The sequence below is a fragment of the Phodopus roborovskii genome, unplaced genomic scaffold, assembly GCF_943737965.1.
Source record: "Phodopus roborovskii unplaced genomic scaffold, PHOROB, whole genome shotgun sequence".
In the NCBI taxonomy this organism is placed as follows: Eukaryota; Metazoa; Chordata; class Mammalia; order Rodentia; family Cricetidae; genus Phodopus; species Phodopus roborovskii.
In genome coordinates, this window is record NW_026126447.1 from 31165539 (window position 1) to 31181262 (window position 15724).

General features: G+C 40.5%; 1 protein-coding gene across 3 annotated transcripts in view; it reads left to right on the plus strand.

Annotated features, from left to right (window-relative positions):
• The window catches only part of Atg4c (autophagy related 4C cysteine peptidase), a 68558-nt gene extending 53193 nt beyond the window's left edge, over nt 1-15365 (plus strand). Inside the window, exons 8-9 of one of the 3 annotated variants that reach the window (XM_051188220.1) lie at nt 495-614; nt 14779-15365. In XM_051188220.1, the coding sequence (XP_051044177.1) occupies nt 495-614; nt 14779-14946 (288 nt within the window). In that variant the 3' untranslated portion in view covers nt 14947-15365. The remainder of the gene's footprint in view (nt 1-494; nt 615-14778) is intronic. The other 2 variants (XM_051188218.1, XM_051188219.1) reach the window with 2 other exon arrangements.
• Nucleotides 15366-15724: the final 359 nt, after the last annotated feature.

The window sequence follows — 15724 nt, forward strand, 5'->3', positions numbered from 1 at the left end:
TGCAACAGTGTTAATGTTCACAACTACCAAGCCACCTATCTAGCCCTGGACATAAAAAGTTTAATTCAGTCCCTCTTTATGGATATTTAGTTCATTTTTAGCTTTGGCTGTATGAATAAAACTGCTATGAATATTTTTTACAAGCAATGAAGCATCTGTAATAAGAAGGATTTAACTTGGTCTCACAAAGATGGCTGGCTAACAGGGTTCTAGACTAGACTACACATGTCAACTCTGGCCATCTGTTTCTTCATTTCTCCAAGTGTTAGAAATGCATTCCATATGGCTTTGTTTATGCTTGATCAACAACATAAGTCACATAGGGTAAAGGTTTGATTAAATGTACACAATCCTGCTTGGGTTTTATGTCCTTAAAGAGAATGGGAAGGGCTGAAATGTTCCTTAGAATATGTATGTATAGTTTTGAGAAAAAGTATTTACTTTGGTCCATCATTTAAGGGTAAACTAATTCCAAATTATTCTAAAAATTACAGACATTCCACTGTCCTTCTCCTAAAAAGATGTCATTCAGGAAAATGGATCCTAGTTGTACGATAGGATTTTACTGTCGAAACGTCCAGGACTTCGAACGAGTGTCTGAAGAAATCACTAAGGTACTGTATTTAAAGCATGGTATATATAATGATTTACATTCTATAACAATAAATGTGTGAACTGTTACATGTTTGTAGAATTCCACTTTGAAAGTTACTAACTTTGGGGAGCCAGCATTTGAGACAAGGTTCCAGTGATGAGTTGAGAAAGTGTTGTCCACTAGGTGGCAATGTTGATATAAAAATCCTGCCAACCCTGGCCCTGGGCGAGCAATTAGGTTACATCCTATTTGAAGAGGATTTTAAAGGGCACTCCCTTAGGGGTAGAAGAAGAAATTAATGAAGTATTTGATCAAGTCAAATTTCATTTCTTTTTAGTCCAAGTGCTTCCTTTATTTATTTATTTTTAAAGAGAAATGGTATTTTTGCGTCACTTGGAACTACTTTATCAAACGAAGTGTGTTGTTACCTTTTAATAACTGTCATGTCTGGTCTGTTCTACTTAATGGCTCTTTGAAGTAGTTACTCAGTTACCTTTTACTTTTAAACTGGTGCATGTTTTTGGTGCGTGAGTACTGTCGAAACATACAGAGCTTTATGCCTCCCGTGTTTACTACTTTAGGAAAGAAAAAAGGTTAGCTGCCCAAGAAGCCAGAGTAACTGGAGGGGTGTCATTATCAGTGGTCACATAGACTGTCCTCCTGTGGTCACTCAGAACCTCACTGGACTCACCAAGAGGCACTTAGAATGCATGCTCAGATGTAACAGGGATTTTAGACATTACTCAGGCAAGTAGACTGTAGTAGGGTAACATTTTACTTCAACAGTGTAAAGACAGAATGAACCTATTAAGTACAAAGCCTTAAATAAGAATTTTAGTGTACTTGACTTGCCAAGAAGAACAGGAAACTTAACAGGAATGTGACAGAAAAATGAGCAAGGAGAAAGTGAGCTCCGTGAGACCTTCAAAAGCTCTGCCCTGCCTGCAGTCTTCGCCTCCTCATTCCCCCGGGAAGCAGGAAGGCCAGTGATCAGAGCAGGGCATGGCATTCCCTTTGCTTTCTTCATTGAGAGCATGACTGACAAGAGAATATTCTGGTTTGATAACCCTTTGTCTCTGTAAGATACCATGCATGTGCTAAAAGTATATAAACCCAGGCAATCCAGTGACAGATGCTGATATAGGTGACCATGTCCCACATAGAGGTGTATCTCTCTGATTTCATCAGCTTACTTTCTGTTTGGATCAGAATAAGTGTGTTTGAGACAGGAGCACAGTGTACTCCTGTGGCAAAACGAAGCATTTACAGAGGAGTTATGTATCGATCTTTCTGATTAAAAATAGTTATTGTGGTTTTCTTCACCGGAAAAGCAATTAGAGTTGTTGCTGATATATCAGAGCAGTGTGCAGTGTTAAGGCAAAGGGAAACGATGCTCAGTATCTTCTGGAGAATTTGTAAGAGCAAGTTCACTGCTTTCTTAGATACTGCTTTTGAGTAGTGTCAAGGTATCACTTTGTCAACTGCTTTTGCTCGGGTAGTTCTAAAGTTAAGCACACACACATCCAGACCAGAATTTGGCATTTTTAGTCAACCTAATTATTTTCCATATTTTCTATGCTTCTTTTCTAATTGGATTTATTTTCTGTTTTCTCATTTTGAAAATGATCTAGGCAGTCTAGTGTGTCACGTTGAATTTGTAATGTCTTATGCTGTGTGATTGAAAAATGTTAATAAAGATTATTAAGCTAATTATTGGATGGGGTTCATTCTGTCAGGTATGTATGTAACTGCTATATACAAAGCATAAAGCGCCCAGGATAGAATTCCTGCTTTGAATAAGACATAACGTTTCTAGCCTCAAGTAACATTTATGCTTAAGGAGCGGGCACACGACAAGCAGACATATATTACGTTGAATATGATAAGCGTCCATATGAAACTAGAAATAAATTGATGAAGAAGGAAGCAAGTTGAACCCAGGGAGATGGCACATCCAAGTCAAAGTATTTTATTGTGACGGTGATATTTAAGCTGAGCCCGAAAGTGAAAGTGTACGCATAATTTCCATTGCTTGGTGAGAGGGGAGAGCCAAGGAAAGAGGGAAGGGCCAAGAGGAGCCGCACTATGGTGCATACCAGAGAGGAGTCTGCTGGAGTACATAAAGGACAGCATTTCTGTCCCCTTAACACTTGAGCCAGAACCCCAAAGGTTGTGGTCTGGAGATTTCAGTTTCTAACTAAGCATTTTTTTTTTTTTTTTTTTTTTTTTTTTTAACACCAGGAGAACTACTTGTGAGTTAACCAGGGGAGTGATGCTTGATATTTTCAGGCATCACGAAAGACAAACATGTAATGCATGTATTTATTTCTCTTCCTATTAGAAAGCACGGTGGGTATAGTAACCACATGATTTCCCATTTTAATTTATTTTACAAAATTGTATGAATGATGAAAGAGAAGTGTTCATTAATCACACTAGAGGAAACATACACAGAAAAGCAGGGAAGGCAGGCCATGTGTGAATGTCTGTGGCTTAGGAAACATTGTACTAGGAAATAGCGCAGGATGAGTGACACTAGGAAAGTACATTGACATAATATTGTAGAGAAGCATGAATGTCAGGCTGAAGCAGCACATCAATAATGTATTTTATGACATTAAAATTTAAATTTCAGGCATATAGACATATGAAGAAAAATGCCGGTATTCTACCACTGAGCTTATGAAGAATTACACACGTACTGTAATTGGTCACAAATCCAGTGTACGTGGCTCTTCTCCATTGCATTCCTTTTCTTACTTGTTACTGGTAACTTTCATATTGGATCAGTCTGTCACACCCATACTTTATACATCCACAAACATCATATATTACTTTGTATGTCATTAAATTTCATTTCTCAGTCTTCCTTTCATTGATGGTCACTTGGCTTGTTTCTAAGAATCTAAAATTGCTTGTTTTGGTTCTTGTTTTGCTTATTTCCTTGTGTAGCCCTGGCTGTCCTGGAATTAGCTCTGTGAAACAGGCTGCCCTTGAACTTACAGAGATCTGCATGCCTCTGCCTTCTCTGACTGCTGGGATTAAAGGTGTACACCACAGCCTAGCTGCTTATTTCAGCTTTTGTTTGCAAATAATATTCTATTTTTATTTTCTCTTTCTTAAAGAGCTATTTATTTTTATGTGCATGGGTATTTTACCTGCAAGTATGTAAGTATACCACATGCAATGCAGTCCCTGAGAAAGCCAGAGAGGGTATCAGACCACCTGGGACTGGAGTTCCAGATGATGTGAGCTGCCATGTGGCTCTGGGGATTGAACCCAGGTCCTCTGCAAGTGCTTTAATTTCTAAGCCATCTCTCCAGTCCTACAAATAGTATTTTAAAGAATATTCTTTTTTTTTTTCCCTTCACCTTGAGACAGGGTTTCTCTGTGTATCAGTCCTGGTTTTCCTGGAACTCACTTTTATAAACTCACAGAGTTCTGTCTGCCTCTACCTCCAGAATAATGGGGTTAAAGGTGTGCGCTATCATGGTCTGGCCCGAAAGAATATTCTTGGGCATATCTTTGAGGATTGCATGAGTCATACGCTGCACATTAATCAGAGCAGAAATGCTTGGCATAGCGATGCATGGTTCTATATTTGCCACATGCCATTGTCCTTCCTATTTTCTCTCCCTTACATTTTTTTTAATGTCCTTTATTTTCCTGTGTGCTTTTTAATTTATGGAGAAACATTGATGTGGTTCGAATCTGAGATTTTCCTCACAGGCTCATGTGTTTGCACACCCGATCCTCAGCTGGTGGTGGTACTAGGGGCAGAGCTTTAGGAGATGAGGTTTCCCTGCCTTCCCTGCCATGATGGACTGAACCCTGAAACCATGAGCCCAAATCAGTTTTACACTGCTTCTGCCAGCTGTTTGTCACAGCAGATGTAGGAGCAAGAGGATCAGGAATTTGGGCCATCAAGATGGCTCAGCGGAGAAGGAGGTCTATTGCCAGGCTTCACAGCCTGAGTTAAATCGTGGGATAAGTTTCCACCTGGGGGTATAGAATCCTCTGTTTCTTCTTTATATTTTATTGCTCTTTAGTTTATGTATTTTGTGACAATATCATTAATTATGTACAAACACGATTATTAGACCTTACTCTTCAGTGGAATCTACTGACTGATTAACATTTTTTTCTGTTGATTGATTTAAGAGTTTTATTAGAGTTGTTTATTTCATGTGTGAATGTTTTGCCTGAATGAAGTCTTTGCCCCATAGACATGCATGGTACCCAAGAAGGTCAGAAGAGGGGCATCAGATCCTCTGGAACCGGGGTTGTGAGCCATCATGTGGGTGCTGGGAATCCAACCTGGGTCCTCCAGAAGAGCAACAAATGCTGTGGCCTTGAAAACTATGTAGCTGAGGCTGGACTGTTCTTTGTATTTTAAAAAATTATCTTATTATCGTTTGTGTGCCTGTGCATATGTGTGCAGTATGTGCATGTGCTTTCGTGTGTGTGTGTGTGTGTGTGTGTGTGTGTGTGTGTGTGTGTGTGTACATGTCTAGGTCAGAAGACAACTTGTGGGAGTTAATTCCCTCATTCCACCGTATGGATTTCCACACTGTAACTCAGGCTCTGAGGTCTGGCCACAGCCCCGCTGCCTTACCCGCTGAGCCATCTCCATGGCCCAAATTCCTGGTCCTTTTGCTTCTGCAGCATAAGTGTTGGGGTTACAGGCCTGCACACCTCTCCTGGCCCAACTGAATCACTTACAATATGTAATTGTAATCGCTTCCTCTAGCCCTGCCGTGTGTTCTGCTTCTGTGCCTTGCTGTCCACCATTTGAATCTTGCAGGATTCTGCATTCCTTGTGTTGTTGTGACGGCCACCCTTTCCGACGCCTTTGTCCCTTCCTCTCTCCTCTCATGCCGCTTTCATCTCTGGTCTTTCTTAATTGCTTTCATGGTTATTTCTCTTAGTGCTGTTTGTTGATGAAAAAAAAATGCTGCTTTTGTTTGCATCTTGATTTTGCCTTCGTTTAACAGACACAGTTTGAAAATTTAAAGAAGAGTTGAAACTATAACAGTTAACCGTTTGAGAGTAATTGCTAGCATAATGCCCCATTATGCTTGAACAATTGAGTGTGCAGCTCTGACAAACAAGGACATTCTCCTGCATAAGCTCAGTTCAGCTGTCAAAATCAGGGAAGTGATGTTGTTTATCATATTAGCATATGAGCTTTAGAAGGTACCGTTTTTTACCAGTTGCCCTGCTAATGCGTGGTGTAGCTGACTGACCGGTTCACAGCAGAGCATGACAGCTGTGTGTCTTGAATCTGCTTTAATCTAGAGAAGTTCACCATCTTCCATGACTCTCCCATGATCTTGTAGCTTAAAACAACAACAACAAAACCAGGACATTTTTGATAATTTTACAGCTTGTTCCCTCAGGGCAGGTTTACCTCCAGTTCCAGGTCCCCCCCCTTTTTTGTTGGCTGTATTTAGTAGGTGATGCAGAATATTATATTCTTGCTGAATTTTAGTGTCTGGCTCGTGATTTCAACGTGTCCCTTTGCTGGTATCTAACTTCTATCACTTACAGTGATGTCTACTGCATCACTGTACCTAGCAGGGCGGAGACTTCTCCCACCCTGGTGTGGAAGCCTGCTTTGCCCCGCCCCACCTAGTGGCTTCGGGAAAGAATTATCTTGGAGGTATTTTCCTGGGACTAGGGCTCTGTGTTTGTCTTCTGGCCTCTTGATCCACTCCACCTCATCAGGGTTCTCACTCCATAAGATGTGCTCATCTCATTTACTTTCAGAAGCTTTCCAACAGGGTTTTTATCTATTTTATTCATTCCTCATGGTTGCCCTTAGTGGTAGAGTTATTTTGACACATACTGTTTTATCAGGCTCTCCTAACAATGGTATTTATAAAGTGGCTTTTAGCTATTTTTTTAGGCTGTAAGACTTGACTATAAAATGAAAAGATCGATTTTAAAAATCATAAAGTTATTTTTATTTTTTTTATTTCACTAGAATTTTGCCACAAGTACTATGTATAGAAAGAGACCTGTTACATTTTATCTAATATCCATCCAAAGGAATATGGGTACTAAAGTAAATTATAAAAGTAGTAAAGTAAAGCGCAGCAAATGAGAAAGAATTTGGTTACTGTATAAATCAGCAATGCCATTTTTATGGGCCCTGCCCTCAAACTGGATCTTTCTCCACTTTACACCCTATGTCTGAAGCATAGGAAACTCCTATCATCTCTCTTTCGACATGTACTTTGAGCGGTAACTTCTGGCCCCTCATGACACCTTGAAATGTCTACTTTTGTTTCTTAACAGTTCCTTTGCTACACCTACAGTCGTCCACATAGCTGCCCTAGTGGTTTTATTTAAAATGTAATTAAGGGACTGGAAAGATGGTTCAGTGGTTAAGAGCACTGGCTGCTCTTGTAGAGGACCTGGGTGCCCATGTGATGGTTCACAACCCTCTGTAACTCCTGTTCTAAGGGATATGATGCTGACCTCAACCACATGGCTATTGCATGGATGTAATGCACAGATAGATATATAGGTGACATATCCATACTCATAAAATAATAAAAAGTAAATAAAAATGTGATTAAGGTTGTACTAGTAGCTTCTCATTCATACCTTTATAGTTTCTTTCCAACCCATTCAGTGTCAAAGCTCAAATTCCTACTAACCCTTAGACGAGGAATCCCTGCCTCCTCTCCCATCATCTCCTGACCTCATCTTCTACCCTCTTCTCCCAGCTCTTGACTGACCCTCTTCTTGTTCATGGAGTCTGTATGTTGAATTCTCTTCCAACAGACATACTCATGTTCTCTCCTTTGCATCTTCCAGGTCTTGATTCATGCTCCCTGCTTAGCCTTCAAGCCATCTGCGTGTAGTTTTGTCTCCTCAGCACCTATTGCTATCATTCATTTTACATGTACCTAACGTGTCTGTGTGTATTCTGCTGCGTACACATGTCTTTTTCACTGTGGTGTTACCTTGGCAAAGTTAAGGATAGGCTGAGTTTATTGTTGAATCGCCAGTGCTCAGAATTGCCTGTCACATTCTAGGGGTCAGTAAATATTTGTTGAATGGAAGAGTGATTTGAAGAGACTTCTTTAAAAGCTTTTCTTTTAAGTTATCAAGGAGCTCACTGATTGAGATATGTAGAAAGTCTTTAGTGTCTGTTCATCTATTCTTTAAATTGCTGTGGTTTTATCTTAAAATGTTTAATGGTCTACTCAGTACTATTTGTATGTATAACTCAAAACAAACTTGTTCAAAACGCTTATTTTTTATATGTGCCAAGGCAATACGTACATATATCTTTAAAATCTGTTGATTGTGCCCAAGTTTCTCTGTTTCGGAACAAAGTGATGACTGGTGTGGGGTTAAAGCCAAGCTTGACTGACTTTTGCCTTCCCACCCCTGTTCCCTGGAGCTGCCTTCCTCCCCTCCCGTGTTTCCTCCAGATCTTTCCTGGGAATGATGAACTCAGCCAAAGACTATCTCTCTTCCCTCTTCTGTTCCAGAGACCTGCATGCACCTCTATGTCCTGTAGGGAAGTTGCTGACATGTGTGATGTCGTTGTGAGACTGTGGCCAGGTAACCCGCTCAGGCCCACACAATTCATTCTGGCTTTGAACGGAGTCTGCGTAGTGCCACAGTTAACGTTAGTAGTCTATATGCTGTACTTGACAAGTCCACAGGTCTCTGGAGGAACTATCAGTGTGGTCCGAGGTAGAGTCAGTAGAATATGGGCGGGACTTAGAATGACTGGTACTCGTGCAATTAGGAAAGAAGTGTGAGGAGGGACTAGACAACATTGTGGGTAGAAACTCTCGGAAGAATGTTGTGAGAAATTTGTGGTAGAATGGGTATCAGTTGAGTGTTTAAGCAAGCACATGGCCTTGCTTTATTTTTACCATGCTCCTTTCTGTGAATGGCACACAAACACACCACTGGATACTTGTTTAATCCCTGTCTCTTTGCCCTTTTTTTGTCCCGAGGAGAATCCTGATTGTGTTCGTGATAATAATGTGCCCTCTTTGGGCAGTGTAGTATGGGTGGGTGTGGGCTAGGAGCTTGGGATGGGTTTTTTTTTTTTGATGAAATAAATGGGGAATGGATGCACTGTTGTCATTCTTGTAACCGATCCTTCAGTAGTCACTCCCCTTGGCTACATACAATAGTTAATAATAATGCTTAGTGAGCAAGAATTGAAACTGAGAGCAGATAATATTTTGAAGAATGTAGAATGAGCTAATATGCAGGAGAGATAAAAGGATCAGTTTTATATCTGTATTTTGGGATGTGGAAACAAACGGAGACAGTGAGTGAAGAGAGGGACGAAGAAGCATCCAGACACTGGGAGGTAAAATACTATAAAACCAAAGGAAGTACCATTTAAGAAAGAAATGCTCAGAGTGTTGATTATCATAGAAGCAACTGAGAATAAGAACTAATAAAGGTTTTTAATGTGAGAGCTGGAAGACTGGCTGGATTTAAGGTTGAGTAGTGAGGGGATGGCGTAAGGGGGTTAACAGCACCTACACCCTAGGTGCAGTCCAACCTCATGGTGCTACAGTGGCAAAGGGACATTTCCATGTGTGCATTTGTGCTTGTGTGTGGGTGTTTCACCTGCATTAGTCTGTGCAGCATGTGTGTCCCTGCTGCCCATAGAAGCCATATGAGTATGTCAGGAGTTATAGATGGTTGTGAGCCACCATGTGGGTGCTGAGAACCAAACCCAAGTCAAACCCAGTGCTTTTAACCACTGAACCATCTCCCCAGCCGCTGTTTGTGTGTGTGTGTGTGTGTGTGTGTGTGTGTGTGTGTGTGTGTGCGTGTGTGTGTGTTTATATGTATGTGTATTTAGTTTTAGTTTTGGTATTTTAAGACAGTATCCTGATATATCTAGTCCAGGCTGGCATCTAACTGCTTAAGCTTCCAACTACTTGGGAATGTGCCACACTTATGGGTGTGTGCTATCATTTCTGGCTTATAATATATGTTAGTCTGTTTTGTACATTTACACATCACTGAACAAGGGTGTGCATATAAGATTATGACTGCCGTGCTTTAAATAATTGAAAGGCTTTTCAAGGTGATTTTGACAATTTTGTCTTTCATACTTTCGGCTTACTTTAGAATGGACCAACACATAGACCATAGCCCAGTGTAGTGATCCTGGACAGTATCAGTGGAGTGCTGTGGACCAGAGTGATTTCCATGTTCGGTGACAGGACATAGTGGAAAGGACTTTGGCATGGGGAAAGAGATCACTTGTTTTATTCCCGTTCTTCTAACTAGCTTTATGATGAAATAAATGACTCAATTCCTGTCCTCTGGATTTTTCTCCTCTCAATTCTGAAGCCTGTCGACACAGTCCATAGATAAAGTATGACCATATTTCTTTCCCGTGAAGAAATCTACAGCTTGCTTTTCAGGTAATAAAGCAGCTTCAGCACGTATTTGGCTGTGTTGTGAAAACAGAATAGAATCTAGACCTCTCTAAAGTTGATGCAGGCAGCTCACAACCACCAGTAACTCCAGCCTCAGGGGACCTAGTGCCCTTCCCTGCCCCTCAACAGCACTTGTACAAACATGGCATATACATGCATGTGCGCGCACACGTGCATACACACACACACATACAGACAAATCTAAAAGTATACAATACACATTTACCTAAACCATTAAATAATCGACATTGTATTTAACTTTGAGTAGTGCTAAATTAGTGATATTTTGTCTCACGGAGACAACCTAATTTGAAACTTTTAAATGTAGATTTTGTATTCTCCACTTTGGAAAACCCCAAGATTTTTGACATTACCAGTGTTCTAATTACAAAAGAACACCAGACTTAAAAAAAAAAAAAATTCAGGATCAAGGTTTAAAATGTATTTTTATTTGTATGTACCTGTGTTTGTCTGTGTGGGTGCTCACTGAGGCCAGAAGAGGACACTGGCTCCCCTGGTGCTAGAGTTACAGGTGGTTGTGAGGCACCTGGTGCGGCTGCTGGGAACCAAACCTGGGTCCTCTGGAAGAGCAGCAATAGCTCTTAACCACTGAGCCATCTTTCCATCCCCCCAGTTTTTCAAGTCCGTACTGTGTGTTCTTAAAGATGTCTTGCTGTGCTACCCCTAGCTATGGGAAGGATTTGGGAAGTAGGTTGACGGGTTGTTGGAGCTGCATGTATCAATAATGAATTGTTGGTGTAGTAGTCATCTTCTGTGGCTGCACAGTCATTTGAGTCCTTTGCTCCTGAATTTGTCTATTTAGAAATGAGAATGAGCTAGACAATTTACAAAGCCTCCTTTGGCATTCCAGTTTTCATTTGTCTCGAGAAGATATCTTACTTTCCATTTCATGTTGATTGGTGGTTTTCATTTGGCTTTATCTTCCAGTCAACTGCCCAGTATAGTGCATGATTTTATCTTTTATTAATTAAATTTATTCATTTATTCTATATCCCAACTGTAGTTTCCATTCCTTCCTCTCCTCCAAGTCCCTCTTGCCACCCCCCCAACATCCTATAGTGCATTTTTAACAGGTTGAATAATTGTCAATGTTAAGCTTTAGCTTCACAACAAAATTGAATGGGAAAGTTCCCACTGCCTTCCTCCCCAGGATCAGTCTACCACAACAGGGTAGTGTATTTGTTACAACCAAGGCACTCAGATTGACATATCGCTATTGCCCCAAATCCATATCGAGACACATGTCATTATAATATCATAAGCAATAGTTTAACTGTCAGAAAACTCTCTGCTGTACCTGTTCAGTCTCTGTCCTCTTAGACACTGATCTTTTTACTGTGCCCATCCTTCTGCCTTTTCCAGAATGTCTTGTAACTGAGGCCATGCAGTATGTAGACGCCTCAGATCCACCTTTTCCAAATGGTGGTATGTGCTTAAAGTTTTTACGTGTGCTTTAATAGCTTATTCTTTTCCAGCCTGGACTAACATTCCATTTATCGTATTAGCACAACTTATTTGTTCCCTCATTAAAGAACAGCAGCGTATTGATTACCTCCAACTTTTGACACTACGGGAAAAAAACATTTATGCAGGGTTTTTAAATAAGTGCATTTATTTTTATTTTATGGATAGGAGTGTTTGCCTGCATGAATGTATATGCACCACGTGTGTTCCTGGTGCCTTGGAAGTGAAAGGGTGTTGGATCCTGTGATATTTGTGTTACAGACAGTTGAAGATGCCATGTGGGTGCTGGGAACCAAATTCGGATCCCCTGCAAGAGCAGCCAGTGATCTTCACTGCTCAGTCACCTCTCCAACCCTATGCTTCAGGTTAATGTGGACATTGCATTTTAACTAATTTGAGTAAACCTTTGTTTTTAATTTTATGTGCATGGGTGTTTTTTCTGCCTGTGTGCCCATGGAGGGCAGAAAAAAGGGCATCAGATCCCTTGGAACTGGAGTTGGAGATGGTTGTTAGTCGCCATGTAGGTGCTGGGAATTGAATCCTGGTCCTCTGGAAAAGCAGTCAGTGTTCTTAACCCTGCGCCGTTTCCCCATCTCCCTGGATAAACCTTTAATATAGTTCTCATTTGAGAGCCTTTAGTATTATTTTAAATAAACTCAGAAAGATTGTGCCATTGATAGTCTCAAAGCTGGGATAAACAGGTTCTGTATAGGATGCCCCAGATGCAGGAGGGAAAACACACTTTATAAAGGACAAAAGTTTTCTTTTTGACATTTTCCCTGGGGTGCAGATTTAATATGAGGATCAATGAGCTTCTTGGTCATAGCCAACAAACTCAAAAGTTCCCTTTCTGATCTTCAAAGAAAATGTGAAGATTCTAATGTTAGCTATGCTGTGTTGATCTGGAAGCAATGTACTATGGATGCTTGCCCATCAGTACTGGACTTTACAAGTGACATGAAATGGCTGTAAAATGACAAAATGACAAGCAGGTCTGGCATGTTTCCCAGCTGTTGGCTGGTAGAAGATGATTCCTTAGATGCCAATTTTTTCCGCCTCTTGTTCCTTATTTTCCATATTTTTGCCCTTTTCCTCTTTTTTTTCTTTTTGTAGAATACAAATCAAATAAACTAGAGCAAAGTATAAATTAGAAGCCTGATATGAATTACAAGATCTGTTTTCATCAGCTCTGATGTTTTAGTACTTGGCTGTTTTAAAATGGTTTGTTTCCAAGCAACAAAGAAGGGAGGGGGGAGTTATGTTAAATGTCTCATTGAAATGTTTTTTACATTGTTTCTATTGCCAGAGCTACCCAGGTAAGCCATGTTTCAGGAGAATTTACGTGTGTGTGTGTGTGTGTGTGTGTGTGTGTGTGTGTGTGTGTGTGAGAGAGAGAGAGAGAGAGAGATAAATCTATAGGCGATAACAAACCATATTTAACTGATGATTACTGATGTGTACATGTACAGTTGATATTCTCTCAGCCTTTGCTGTATAACTTGAAGTTTTCAGAAAGTTTTAATGGTCTTTATTGACAATAAAATTTTGGTTTTTGCTAGGCCTGTTGGTACATGACTGTAATCCCAGTATTTGGAGGCAGAGACGGAGCCATTGTGAGGTTGAGGCCAGTCTGGGGACATAATGACATTTTTGTCTCAAAAGTGGAAAAACAGAGAAAGAAAATTTTCTGTTCAAACGTCCTTCAGAGAAAGTTTTCTATTTGTTTTATGAACATTGTTTGCATTTCAATAGAATTTATTTAACAGAAAATTTTAAATTGTTCAAAGTACATGTGGATATACAATTTATAAATGTTTGTTATGTAATAGTTGCAGGTCCCCTACAAGATTTTAGGGGCTGCTTTTTGTTGTTGTTGTTGTTGTTGTTTTGTTTTTGTAAGGAGGCAATATGTTGTTACTGTACAAGAGAACAACACTCTTTCATGTTGACTGGATTAAAGCAGAAATATTTCAGTCAAAACTGTTGGAGTCTTTGAAAAGAACAAACATATTTATTTTTATTACATTAAAAATGCATATGCCATTTTTTACACGTGGAAGTCAGAGGACAACTTGTGGGGATTAATTCTCTCCTTCCACCTTGTGGGTGCCAAGGATGGAACTCAGGCCAGCATCTTCACCCACTGAGCCATCTCATTGACCCTCAAACTGAATTTTACAAAGAGCTTCATATTAATGCTTTCACGCTTTTGAAAATAATTCTTTCGTAGGGAAATTGGCTGACTTGGGCTGTCTCATAGATGATAAGGGAGAGTGATTTGCCCAAGGCCACCTTGAGGTAGTTGCAGAATTGAGACTAGACTGGACCATCTGCCTCGGTGTCACACTGCTCTTACCGTGTGTTATCTTAACGGACTATCTTTCATAACATTTCACTACCATTTTGTCATGTTCTGGTTACTATCTAAAAGAAGATAAATATGAGCTAGTTCTTCGGCATGACTACAAAATTAATGGGACTGGAAGACTGTGGGAGACCTTGGGGTGGAAGGGACTAGTGACCTAGCTGGTATTTTTATGGGTAAGCTGTGTGATGCTCATCAGCTTTAATCCTGTAGGCATGGCAATTAAAACAATTGCACTGTTGAGTTTCTGTCTGGCAGACGTGTCCAGTGGTGTGACAAGGGGAGGAGGGTCAAGAGCATGATGGGGAAAAACCACAGAGACAGCTGACTCAAGTTAGTGGAAGCTCATGGACTATAGGCTGACAGCTGGGGACCCTGCATGGGACCTAATCAGGCCCTCTAAATGTGGATGACAGTTCTGTGACTTGATCTGTTTGGGGTGGGGTGGGGGGCTGGCAGTGGCACCAGGACCTATCCCAGGTATGTGAACTGGCTTTGTGGAGCCCATTCCCTATGGTGGGGTACTTTGCTCAGCCTTCATAAAGAGGGGAGGGGCTTGGCCCTGCTTCAACTTGGTATGTCAGACTTTGTTGACTCTACAAGGAAGGCCTTACCTCCTCTGAGGAATGGATAGGGGGTGGGAAGCAGGGAGGTGAGGGGGGAGGGAGATGTGGAGAGAGGGGGAACTTGGGTTGGTATGTAAAATGAAAAATAAAATTTTTTAAATAATAAAAAATAATTAAAATAAGAATTAAAACAAAAACCACACAGCACTGGGTGAATGGGGAAGAAATGTACAAGACGAGGCCAGGACTAAAATGTTTAGTTTTGTCACGTGGCCCTACTATGTGCAGTTGCATCCAGTGTGTGATTCATTGTGCTGTCTCTTGCAGATACTGAAAATTTCCTCTAAGGAGAAATATCCGTTGTTTACTTTTGTAAATGGCCATTCCAGAGACTTTGATTTTACGTCTACTGCAGCCAGTGAAGAAGACTTTTTCTCAGAAGATGAAAAGAAAAGATTCAAACGATTTAGCACAGAAGAGTTTGTCCTGCTTTAAAGATCAGTGCATTTGTGTTTGAGAAGAGCTTGACCACAGTAGAGCCATGGAGAATGACAAGTCGCCGAGATCCTTCGCGATCAAATCCTAACTGTGCGTGTCCTTTTAACACTGCACATTTGAAAACATCCAAACTGTAAAGACATGTTTTCTTAAAGAAATGACTTGATGGCTCTTGCTTTCCAGTGATAAATAACAGGCATTCCAGTTGCATTCCGCTTCCCAAAGATGTGCTAACAAAACACTACCTGTCAGCCTTTTGGTCTCCAGCATCTTCTACCTGAGCCCATTGGTCCCCTGGAGGTTTTGTGATATAGATTCCCTCAAAGATTGGGATCACCAAATTAATTTAAAAACCCTGCTTAGTATTAATGACAGGAGACCAGAGACTGGATCTTCAGAACTACCCAGTCTTCTGCTGTTAGCGGAACCAGAGTTTATACATTGGGTTTATGTATTTGGATAACTAAATGATTATGTAAAATCATGTAAGCAGGATTTTAAGGCAATACTTAATAATATGGTTTTATAGCAGCTACTCATTATGTTCCCTACAGAGTGATGAGAAATGAATATAAAACATTGTGTTTTCTTCCTTCTTTCCTTCCTTCCTTCCTTCTTTCCTTCCTTCCTTCCTTCCTTTCTGTTTTCTTTCTTTTGTCTTGGGGATTGAACCCGGGGCCTTGTACGTGCTAGGCAGGTGTTCTACCTCTGAGCTGTCCTAAAGTGTTGATTTCCCCCATGTATTTAAAAGTTAAGTTGTTAGTACTATCTATAT